Source organism: Oryx dammah, unplaced genomic scaffold (assembly GCF_014754425.2).
Source record: "Oryx dammah isolate SB20612 unplaced genomic scaffold, SCBI_Odam_1.1 HiC_scaffold_15, whole genome shotgun sequence".
In the NCBI taxonomy this organism is placed as follows: Eukaryota; Metazoa; Chordata; class Mammalia; order Artiodactyla; family Bovidae; genus Oryx; species Oryx dammah.
The window spans coordinates 995,222-1,007,654 of record NW_024070199.1 but is presented as its reverse complement, the minus strand read 5'-3'; the positions used below and the strand labels follow the sequence as shown (position 1 = coordinate 1,007,654).

Sequence of the window (12,433 nt, the reverse complement as noted above, 5' to 3'; positions counted from 1 at the left end):
TAGGGTTTGAAATAGCTCAACTGGAATTCCATCACCTCCACTAGCTTTGTTCGTAGTGATGCTTCCTAAGGCCCACTTGACTTCACAGTCTAGGATATCTGACTCTAGGTGAGTGATCACACCATCGTGGTTATCTGGGTCATGAAGATCTTTTTTGTATAGTTCTTCAGTGTATTCTACATCCGAAGGATGCTCATAAAATCCAATTGAGACACATTATAGAACAACCCCAGTGTTCATCAGATAAATTGTAAGGAAGAAAATTGGAGAGAGGAGATGGGAGACAAAAGGAGATGTGTAATACTGTCCTGGGATGAGCACACTTGTGCTTCAGCCTCCTAGTCTATACTTCTGCTCTTACGACTGGGTAGCTTAGACCCAGCCAGTTCCTTCCCTGAGAGTCTTTTTTTCTTTTATTTTTTTAAATGATGGAGTTAGACCACGTGATTTCCAAGGTTACATCCAACTCTGAAATTCTAAAAATGTTAGTGTAAAGAATAGATCCAGGTGAGAGATTGGTGGTATGAAGCCTAAAGCTGGACCACCTGCCTTCCTGACCTGAGTACTTTCCATGTTAGGTCATCCCACTCTGGCTTTTTTCCAATGTGGGAACCACATTCCAGGGCTCTGCTCAGACAAGTTATATAGCACAGTGTAATCGGACTGCCTGTTACCAGGAATGTGACTTATGAACAGTTACATATGTTGATTTTCTATCTAATCTGGAAAATAGAGATTGTGGGGATTAAGTAAAATGATGTATGTAGAGTATTTAGAGAACACACATATGCATGCAGGCACAAAGAGAGGCTTTAAAAATATAGGAGCTGGTCTCAATGCGTGCACCACATTTAGATCTCTATTCAAACAAATAAATTTGAAAAACATTCATCACACCTCTAATACAAATATAAATTTGATACTGCCTGGGTATTATATGATATTGAAGAGTTGTTAATATTTTTAAGACATTATTCTGGTTATGTTTGAAGAGAGAGAGCACACTCTTAATCTTTTAGAGATTATGTCTTGAAATTTTTAAAGATGCAATGAAAAAAAAATTTTTGAAGTAAGTTCCCTGGTGTAAATTCATATAAATCTCTTTGTGCACGGCCCCTGCTTAACCTGCAGCCTTACCTCTCACAGCGCACTGAGTCCAGCCTCGTCAGGCTGCTTCTGGCTCACCGAGCGCACCCCTCCCTCTGACCCGTTTCCTTCGCTGCCCTGGTCGCCTGGGAGCCCATCCCCACCTCTCTGCTCCCTCGGGCTTCCGTTCACCCCTCAGTGTCAGTCCCAGGCTCTGGGACCTGTCCTGACGCCCACCGGCTGGAGTAAGCACTGCTCCACCACAGGCTGCTGGAACTGGTTGCTGCACTCTGTTGTAACTGTTTATTTTCCTGCTTCCCCTAATGGACTGTGATTTTCTTTTTTTGAGAGCAGTAATTATGTACTTCATCTCAGAACCTCAAGAATCAGAGACAGTGAATTAGAAACGGTGAAGGATTTCTAAGGGCCTCCCAGATGGCTCAGTGGTAAAGAGTCTGCCTGCAATGCAGGAGATGCAAGAGACGTGGATTTGATCCCTGGGTCGGGAAAACCTCCTGGAGAAGGAAATGGCAACCCGCTCCAGGATTCTCGCCTGGGAAATTCCATGGGCAGAGGAGCCTGGAGGGCTGTGGTCCACAGGAGAGCGGATGATTTCTAGGCAGATGAGAGGAGGCCGAACTAAGACAGAGGTAGTAGCAATGGAGAGCAGAGGCAGGACTTAGGAGAGGTTGAAACAGAAGGACCATGTTTCCTACCTGACTTGATTTGGGAGGATGAGGGAGGGGAGGAGTCCAGGGTGACCCAGCAGTTTCTACCATGGTGAGTTAAGAATATGAGATTCCACAGGCTAAGAAAAGTGGGTGGTGCTTTTTCGTGAACACATGAAGTTTGAAATTTATTACAACATGATTCTGAAAAACAGTGTTCAGTCACAAATAGTACAGCACAATTTAGTCCAAAAAAAAAGCACAGAATTTAGAGCCAATAGTCCTAAGTTCTATACCTCGTTCTTCCAGTTAATAGCTTTATGACTTTGAGCAAGTCCCTTCTCTGAGCCAACTTTTTTCTCCCTAAAAACTGGTTCGTCAGTCTCTGGGTGGAAGGCCCAGCACTCTTCCATGGCACCAAGCCCAGAGTGGTGGTTTAATGGGTATAAAGTAAGTTACACAAGACAAGTAAGTTCCACATCTGCTGCACAACACAGTGCAACAGTCAACAGCACGGTATTGTACAGATAAAGACTGTTGGAAAGGTAGAAAAGTGTTCTTACCACAGACACAAAATTAGTAATAAAACCACAAAGGGACACAGAGAAACTTAAAGACAACTGTAATGATTATTATGTCTATGTCCAAACTCACCAGATTTTATTCATGAACTGTGTGCAGTTTTTCATATACCAAGTATAAGTTAGTGAAGCTGGGGGACAGTGCTAGATAATACATTCCCTACCTTCCTGTCAAAGTAGTCATCAAAGTGGTATCAGTAGTTGGTGATGACTTGTATACAATAGGAGGTAGAAGTGAAAAAGAAATTTTGAAAGTGGAAGGAAAAAGTAAATGAATCATTATTGTAAGTATCTTTTAAATTCAGCATTGATCAGAAAAGGGGGGTAAGGTGGGGTCTGCCTGAGTTTAAGGTAGGATAGAAAGACAGCATATGGCCAGTGAACCCTTTCAGCTGCCTTCTGAAGGATTTCTTGCTGTTTTCTGGAAATATCTGCTGCAGATAAGAAGTCATCTCTATCAGGAGGAAGAATACCACAGCTCTGAGCAGGAAAGAATGAGGAATGAAATCTCTGACCTAACACAGGAGCTTCATCAGAAGGAGATCACTATAGCAACTGTCATGAAGAAAGCTGCCCTTCTGGAAAGACAGTTAAAAATGGAGTTAGAGATAAAAGAGAAAATGCTATCGAAACAACAGGTATGCGAGGGGCAGGAGTGCCTGTCCAGGTCAGCTTTGTTCAGTGCAGAGAGTCACCTTCCTTACTAATTACGGAAAGCGTTCTATTTCTTCTATGGTTTCTGAGTCTAGCAGCACAGAAATGCCTGGTGGAGTCACATAACACCTTGGTGAGATAGCGCAAAGTGTCATCAACCAAAAACCAGGGAAGCAAGTGACAGCACATGATAATTTCTGTAAATCTCAGACTATCGTTTTCTTATGACCCATGTGATCACCCCCAACAGCAGCAGCGTGCAGTAGTCACAGATTGCTTCCTGAATTTGTTTTCCTTAGTTCTCGTCAGTTAACATTTTTAACTTAAGAAGGGCTTTTGCTCCAGCTTTTCGTGGACACTTCTCACTCCCATTTCATATCTTTATTTTAGAATTTTGAAAAATGGATATTGAAAATGAAGATTAGCTCATATACACTGAATATTCACTTAATGTGTATAGCATGGTTCATGGGAAAAAACAGCAATTATAACATTCTACTGTTCAGATACTACAAGTGGCTTCTAAGTCTTCCCTTCCTTCTTCCCTCCCCTCCAATTTATTTTGAAATTCCCTCAATCCTGTGGTGGTGGTGGTGGTTTAGTCACTTAGTTGGTCCGATTCTTTGTGACCCCATGCGCTGTAGCCCACCAGGCTCCTCTGTCCGTGGAATTCTCCAGGCACAAATACTGGAGTGGGTTGCCGTTTCCTTCACCACCTCAATCCTGTACTCATTATCAAATTGGCGACCTGCTGCTGAAAGTGTAGGGTTTCTCTGTATTATTACCCCAAATATAGCTTTTGAGAGCACCACTCAATAATTTTCTAGATCTATGACAGTTCCTGGGGCTTCCCTGGTGGCTCAGCTGGTAAAGAATCCGCCTGCAAAGCAAGAGACCCAGGTTTGATCCCTGGGTTGGGAAGATTCCCTGGAGAAGGGAATGGCCACCCACTCCATTATTCTTCCCTTGAGAATTCCATGGACAGAGGAACCTGGTGGGCTACAGTCCATGCAAAAAGTCAGTAACAGGGCTATTTAAATCCGATGTATTGTAAAAATAAGAAAATATTCTGGCTTTGCCCTCTTATAAGCCTTAAACTGTGATTAACCTGTAAAATACACAGGAAAATTACATAGGTGGGATGATAGCATTGGCTGCACTGTAGAGGAAATGATATTTTACAGGTGTTAACAGTGGAAAATCCCATGGACGGAGGAGCCTAGAAGGCTGCAGTCAGTGGGGTCTCTGAGGGTCAGTCACGACTGAGCAACTTCACTTTCACTTTTCACTTTCATGCATTAGAGAAGGAAATGGCAACCCACTCCAGTGTTCTTGCCTGGAGAATCCCAGGGACAGGGGAGCCTGGTGGGCTGACGTCTCTGGGGTCGAACAGAGTCAGACACAACTGAAGCGACTTAGCAGCAGCAGCAGCAGCAATAGTGATCTAGGTAGTTGGATTATGAATGGTTTTCATTTTAACCTTTATACTCTTCTATATTTTTAGACTTTTGTCAAGGAGAATATATTTTGTAATTTACAAAAGTATATCTTTTTAAGGAAAGTGCTTTATGTAGAAATGAGCTCTAGATAAATAAAAGGGCAGATGCTGTGTCTAAGTACTGTCAAGTAGAAGAAATTAGGGAGAAAATAAATTAGGAGACAAAATGAAGTAGTCACAAAAAAAAGAAGAAAATTTGGCAGGAATATCGGAAGAACAAAACAACATAAAATCATATTTGTGTGTTGTAATAATTAATCAGGTAATGAAGAAACTTAATGGACAGTGTTATTCAAGCATGTTTTTAGAATTGTGATTTTTTTTCTGATGATAATTTGCATACCATAAAAAAACAGAAGTGAGAAATGGAATTTGGGAATGGGAAAGGGTAATCAATCAGTATAGTTTGTTTTTAATTTGGCAGCAACCAGGAAAGGAGGGTGCAGTGGGGCCTGCCGAAGATCAGAGAACTGAATGAGAATACCCGATTTATGATGAGCCTGCCTAAGTGTCTCCCTTTGCTACTCTTAGAAAATATTGATATTAACAAAGTAAAATTAATTTTCATAGAATTGTGGGCTCTTATTACGAATTTTACATTCACTTTTAACTACTTATCTCCTTTCAGATGTTGGATACGAGGTACAAAGCTGTCAGGACTGAAAACACACACCTGAAAGGCATGATGGGAGACTTGGACCCCGGACGGTACCTGGTAATGTGCTGACGCCACTCAGTAGCTTGAACAGAGAGCTTGCCTCCTTGGCCAGATACTGTTTACTGAACGCCTCCCACCTGTCAGGCGTGCAGGAGTCGGGCTGACAAAGTATCTCGTACTTGGATGGAATTTACTTTTATCTGCAGTCTGGACCATTTGAATTTCTGGTTTTCTCCTTGTTCTTTTCTTGAATTGGGCTCAATTCAAATTATTTCCTCAAACATACATTACTGTCCTTGCCTTTGCATCTGGACTCCTACACCCTGCATGGCCCAACTCCTGCCAGTTCCGCTCGATGACCTGCCCCTGAGACTCCAGTCAGAACAGGTAGTTCCAGCCGCACTTGGGCCGATGTGTCTCATAGCTTGTCACTACCCCCCAGATGGGGACAAGGACCGAGAGGTGCCTTCTTAACGTGTCACCAGTACCTCCCAGCGTCAGGGGGACAGTCTTCAGTGAGTGTTGGTTGAATAAAAAGAAGAATGTGTCAGTGAACGATTGAGGGCTGACCTTGTGGTTTTTAACTGGTGCCTTTACAGGCTTACACAAGACGACTTAAACAGGTTATGTGCCTTTCTTTTCAGTTGTTTAATACAACAGTTGAGGTTTGGTTTTTTACATGTGAAATAGAATGTTTATTTATTAGACTAATAAAATATCATAGTTACTTGTTTATCATTTATTTGTTTTGAGTAAAAATTCTGAGATAAAATAATTTCCTGCCAATGCAGGGAATGCAGGGGATCCAAGCAGGGCGATTGCTTAACCTGGCCTCAGGTTCCTCCCTGAAAAGTGATAAAGTTGGATTAGGCATGCTCCATGGTCCTTTCTTAAGTCAGGATACTGTCTTTCTTCCTTTGTCAGTATTTTTAATTTTGAACTTTTAATTGAAGTATAGTTTGTTTACAATATTATGTAAGTTACAGGTATACTACTTAGTGATTCACAGTTTTTAAGGTTATTCTCTATTTATAGTTATTATAAAATATTGGCTATTTTCCCTGTGTTGTACAATATATCCTCATAATTTATTTTATACATAATAATTTATACCTCTTAATTCCCTCCTGCTCTCTCTATATCTGCAAATCTCTTTTTTGTTATATTCACTGTTTGTTATATTTTTTATATTATACATAGAAGGGTGTCATACAGTCTTTGTCTTTCTCTGCCCTGTTTCACTTGGCGTAATACCCTCCAAGTCCATCCGTGTTGCTGCACATGGCAAAATTTCATTCTCTTTATGGCTAAGTAGTATTCCATTGTGTGTGTGTGTGTGTGTGTGTGTGTGTGTGTGTGTGTGTGTACACGTACCACACCATCGTTATCTATTCATCTGTTGATGGACACTTAGGTTACTTCCATATCTTCTCAACTGTAAATAATGTTGCTGTGAACATTGGGGTGTTTGTATCTTTTTGAATCATGTTTTTGTTTTTTTCAGATATTTATATACCCGTGAGTGAAATTGCTGGGTCGTAAGATAGTTCTATCTTTAGTTTTGTGAGAAACTTCTTTACTGTTTTCCACAGTGGCTGCATCAATTTGCATTCCCATCAATTGTATGAGGGTTTCCTTTTCTCCATGTTCTCACCAACATTTGTTATTTGTATTCTTTTTGTCTTGTTTTTTTTTTTTTTATTTATTTATTTATTTATTTATTTTTAATTTTTACTTTACAATTCTGTATTGGTTTTGGCATAGATTGACATGAATCCACCACAGGTGTACATGCGTTCCCAAACATGAGCCCCCCTCCCACCCCCCTCCCCACAACACCTCTCTGGGTCATCCCCGCGCGTCAGCCCCAAGCGTGTCATATCCTGCATCAGACATAGACTGGCATTTCGATTCTTACATGATATTATACATGTTTCAATGCCATTCTCCCAAATCATCACACCCTCTCCCTCTCCCTCTGAGTCCAAAAGTCCGCTATACACATCTGTGTCTTTTTTGCTGTCCTGCACACAGGGTCATCATTGCCATCTTCCTAAATTCCATATATATGTGTTAGTATACTGTATTGGTGTTTTTCTTTCTGGCTCACTTCACTCTGTATAATCGGCTCCAGTTTCATCCATCTCAGCAGAACTGATTCAAATGTATTCTTTTTAATGGCTGAGTAATATTCCATTGTGTATATGTACCACTGCTTTCTTATCCATTCATCTACTGATGGACATCTAGGTTGTTTCCATGTCCTGGCTATTATAAAAAGTGCTGCAATGAACATTGGGGTACATGTGTCTCTTTCAATTCTGGTTTCCTCTGTGTGTATGCCCAACAGTGGGATTGCTGGGTCATAAGGCAGTTCTATTTGCAATTTTTTAAGGAATCTCCACACTGTTCTCCATAGTGGCTGTACTAGTTTGCATTCCCACCAACAGTGTAGGAGGGTTCCCTTCTCTCCACATCCTCTCCAGCATTTATTGCTTGCAGATTTTTGGATCGCAGCCATTCTGACTGGTGTGAAGTGGTACCTCATTGTGGTTTTGATTTGCATTTCTCTAATAATGAGTGATGTTGAGCATCTTTTCATGTGTTTGTTGGCCATCTGTATGTCTTCTTTGGAGAAATGTCTATTTAGTTCTTTGGCCCATTTTTTGATTGGGTCGTTTATTTTTCTGGAATTGAGCTGCAGGAGTTGCTTGTATATTTTTGAGATTAGTTGTTTGTCAGTTGCTTCACTTGCTATTATTTTCTCCCATTCGGAAGGCTGTCTTTTCACTTTGCTTATGTTTTCCTTTGTTGTGCAGAAGCTTTTAATTTTAATTAGATCCCATTTGTTTATTTTTGCTTTTATTTCCAGAATTCTGGGAGGTGGATCATAGAGGATCCTGCTGTGGTTTATGTCGGAGAGTGTTTTGCCTATGTTCTCCTCTAAGAGTTTTATAGTTTCTGGTCTTACATTTAGATCTTTAATCCATTTTGAGTTTATCTTTGTGTGCGGTGTTAGAAAGTGATCTAGTTTCATTCTTTTACAAGTGGTTGACCAGTTTTCCCAGCACCACTTGTTAAAGAGATTGTCTTTACTCCATTGTATATTCTTGCCTCCTTTGTCAAAGATAAGGTGTCCATATGTATGTGGATTTATCTCTGGGCTTTCTATTTTGTTCCATTGATCTATATGTCTGTCTTTGTGCCAATACCATACTGTCTTGATAACTGTGGCTTTGTAGTAGAGCCTGAAGTCAGGCAAATTGATTCCTCCAGTTCCATTCTTCTTTCTCAAGATTGCTTTGGCTATTCGTGGTTTTTTGTATTTCCATACAAATCTTGAAATTATTTGTTCTAGTTCTGCGAAAAATATCGCCGGTATCTTGATAGGGATTGCATTGAATTTGTAAATTGCTTTGGGTAATATACTCATTTTCACTATATTGATTCTTCCGATCCATGAGCATGGTATATTTCTCCATCTATTAGTGTCCTCTTTGATTTCTTTCATCAGTGTTTTATAGTTTTCTGTATATAGGTCTTTAGTTTCTTTAGGAAGATATATTCCTAAGTATTTTATTCTTTTTGTTGCAATGGTGAATGGAATTGTTTCCTTAATTTCTTCTTCTACTTTCTCATTATTAGTGTATAGGAATGCAAGGGATTTCTGTGTGTTGATTTTATATCCTGCAACTTTACTATATTCATTAATTAGCTCTAGTAATTTTCTGGTAGAGTCTTTAGTGTTTTCTATGTAGAGGATCATGTCATCTGCAAACAGTGAGAGTTTTACTTCTTCTTTTCCAATTTGGATTCCTTTTATTTCTTTTTCTGCTCTGATTGCTGTGGCTAAAACTTCCAGAACTATGTTGAATAGTAGTGGTGAAAGTGGACACCCTTGTCTTGTTCCTGACTTAAGGGGAAATGCTTTCAATTTTTCACCATTGAGGATAATGTTTGCTGTGGGTTTGTCATATATAGCTTTTATTATATTGAGGTATGTTCCTTCTATTCCTGCTTTCTGGAGAGTTTTTATCATAAATGGATATTGAATTTTGTCAAAGGCCTTGTCTGCATCTATTGAGATAATCATATGGTTTTTATTTTTCAATTTGTTAATGTGGTGAATTACATTGATTGATTTGCAGATGTTGAAGAATCCTTGCATCCCTGGGATAAAGCCCACTTGGTCATGGTGTATGATCTTTTTAATGTGTTGTTGGATTCTGATTGCTAGAATTTTGTTGAGGATTTTTGCATCTATGTTCATCAGTGATATTGGCCTGTAGTTTTCCTTTTTTGTAGTATCTTTGTCAGGTTTTGGTATTAGGGTGATGGTGGCCTCATAGAATGAGTTTGGAAGTTTCCCTTCCTCTGCGATTTTCTGGAAGAGTTTGAGTAGGATAGGTGTTAACTCTTCTCGAAATTTTTGGTAGAATTCAGCTGTGAAGCCGTCTGGACCTGGGCTTTTGTTTGCTGGAAGATTTCTGATTACAGTTTCAATTTCCGTGCTTGTGATGGGTCTGTTAAGATTGTCTATTTCTTCCTGGTTTAGTTTTGGAAAATTGTATTTTTCTAAGAATTTATCCATTTCTTCCAGGTTGTCCATTTTATTGGCATATAATTGCTGATAGTAGTCTCTTATGATCCTTTGTATTTCTGTGTTGTCTGTTGTGATCTCTCCATTTTCATTTCTAATTTTATTGATTTGATTTTTCTCTCTTTGCTTCTTGATGAGTCTGGCTAATGGTCTGTCAATTTTATTTATCCTTTCAAAGAACCAGCTTTTGGCTTTGTTGATTTTTGCTATGGTCTCTTTTGTTTCTTTTGCATTTATTTCTGCCCTAATTTTTAAGATTTCTTTCCTTCTGCTAACTCTGGGGTTCTCTAATTCTTCCTTTTCTAGTTGCTTTAGGTGTAGAGTTAGGTTATTTATTTGACTTTTTTCTTGTTTCTTGAGGTATGCCTGTATTGCTATGAACTTTCCTCTTAGCACTGCTTTTATAGTGTCCCACAGGTTTTGGGTTGTTGTGTTTTCATTTTCATTAGTTTCTATGCATATTTTGATTTCTTTTTTGATTTCTTCTGTGATTTGTTGGTTATTCAGAAGCGAGTTGTTCAGCCTCCATATGTTGGAATTTTTAATAGGTTTCCTCCTGTAATTGAGATCTAATCTTAGTGCATTATGGTCAGAAAAAAGATGCTTGGAATGATTTCGATTTTTTTGAATTTATCAAGGTTATATTTATGGCCCAGGATGTGATCTATCCTTGAGAAGGTTCCATGAGCACTTGAGAAAAAGGTGAAATTCATTGCTTTGGGGTGAAATGTCCTATAGATATCAATTAGGTCTAACTGGTCTAATGTATCATTTAAAGTTTGCATTTCTTTGTTAATTTTCTGTTTAGTTGATCTGTCCATATGTGTGAGTGGGGTATTAAAGTCTCCCACTATTATTGTGTTGTTGTTAATTTCCTCTTTCATACTTGTTAGCATTTGTCCTACATATTGCGGTGCTCCTATATTGGGTGCATATATATTTATAATTGTTATATCTTCTTCTTGGATTGATCCTTTGATCATTATGTAGTGGCCTTCTTTGTCTCTTTTCACCGCCTTTGTTTTAAAGTCTATTTTATCGGATATGAGTATTGCCACTCCTGCTTTCTTTTGGTCTCTATTTGCATGGAATATCTTTTTCCAACCCTTCACTTTCAGTCTGTATGTGTCCCTTGTTTTGAGGTGGGTCTCTTGTAAGCAGCATATAGAGGGTTCTTGTTTTTGTATCCAATCGGCCAGTCTTTGCTTTTTGGTTGGGGCATTCAATCCATTTACGTTTAAGGTAATTATTGATAAGTATGATCCCGTTGCCATTTGTTTTATTATTTTGGGTTCGGGTTTATACTCCCTTTTTGTGTTTCCTGTCTAGAGAGTATCCTTTAGAATTTGTTGGAGAGCTGGTTTGGTGGTGCTGAATTCTCTCAGCTTTTGCTTGTCTGTAAAGCTTTTGATTTCTCCTTCGTATTTGAATGAGATCCTTGCTGGGTATAGTAATCTGGGCTCTAGGTTATTTTCTTTCATCACTTTAAGTATGTCTTGCCATTCCCTCCTGGCCTGAAGAGTTTCTATTGAGAGATCAGCTGTTATCCTTATGGGAATCCCCTTGTGTGTTATTTGTTGTTTTTCCCTTGCTGCTTTTAATAATTGTTCTTTGTGTTTGATCTTTGTTAATTTGATTAATATGTGTCTTGGGGTGTTTCGCCTTGGGTTTATCCTATTTGGGACTCTCTGGGTTTCTTGGACTTGGGTGATTATTTCCTTCCCCATTTTAGGGAAGTTTTCAACTATTATCTCCTCAAGGATTTTCTCATGGTCTTTCTTTTTGTCTTCTTCTTCTGGGACTCCTATAATTCGAATGTTGGAGCGTTTCATATTGTCCTGGAGGTCTCTGAGATTGTCCTCATTTCTTTTAATTCGTTTTTCTTTTTTCCTCTCTGATTCATTTATTTCTACCATTCTGTCTTCTATTTCACTAATCCTATCTTCTGCCTCCGTTATTCTATTATTTGTTGCCTCCAGAGTGTTTCTGATCTCATTTATTGCATTATTCATTGTATATTGACTCTTTTTTATTTCTTGTAGGTCCTTGTTGAACATTTCTTGCATCTTCTCAATCCTTGTCTCTAGGGTATTTATCTGTGATTCCATTTTGACTTCAAGGTTTTGGATCATTTTCACTATCAATATTCGGAATTCTTTCTCAGGTAGATTCCCTATCTCTTCCTCTTTTGTCTGGTTTGGTGGGCATTTCTCCTGCTCCTTTACCTGTTGGGTATTCCTCTGTCTCTTCATCTTGGTTATATTGCTGCGTTTGGAATGGCCTTTTTATATTCTGGTAATTTATGGAGTTCTCTTTATTGTGGAGCTTCCTCACTGTGGGTGGGGTTGTATCAGTGGCTTGTCCAGGTTTCCTGGTTAGGGAAGCTTGTGTTGGAGGTCGGGTGGGTGGAGCTGGGTTTCTTCTCTCTGGAGTGCAGTGGAGTGACCAGTAATGGGTTATGAGACGTCTAAAGTTTTGGAGTAACTTTGAACTGCCTGTATATTGAAGCTCAGGGGTGTGTTCCTGTGTTGCTGGAGAATTTGTGTGATATGTCTTGCTCTGGAGCTTGTTGGCCCTTGGGTGGAGCTTTGTTTCAGTGTAGGTTTGGAGGCATTTGATGAGCTCCTATTGCTTAATGTTCCCTGAATTCAGGAGTTCTCTGATGTTCTCAAGCTTTGGACTTAAGCC

The 12,433-nt window shown here is 39.3% G+C and overlaps 1 protein-coding gene across 5 annotated transcripts in view; it reads left to right on the top strand.

The window, feature by feature from the left end:
• Positions 1-12,433, top strand: part of DEUP1 (deuterosome assembly protein 1) — a 139,978-nt gene that overhangs the window by 69,875 nt on the left and 57,670 nt on the right. For 4 of the 5 annotated variants that reach the window (XM_040256501.1, XM_040256500.1, XM_040256504.1 and 1 more), the window contains 2 exons: positions 2,776-2,973; positions 5,116-5,202. In XM_040256501.1, coding sequence (XP_040112435.1) covers positions 2,776-2,973; positions 5,116-5,202 — 285 coding nt within the window. The remainder of the gene's footprint in view (positions 1-2,775; positions 2,974-5,115; positions 5,203-12,433) is intronic. The other variant, XM_040256503.1, reaches the window with a different exon arrangement.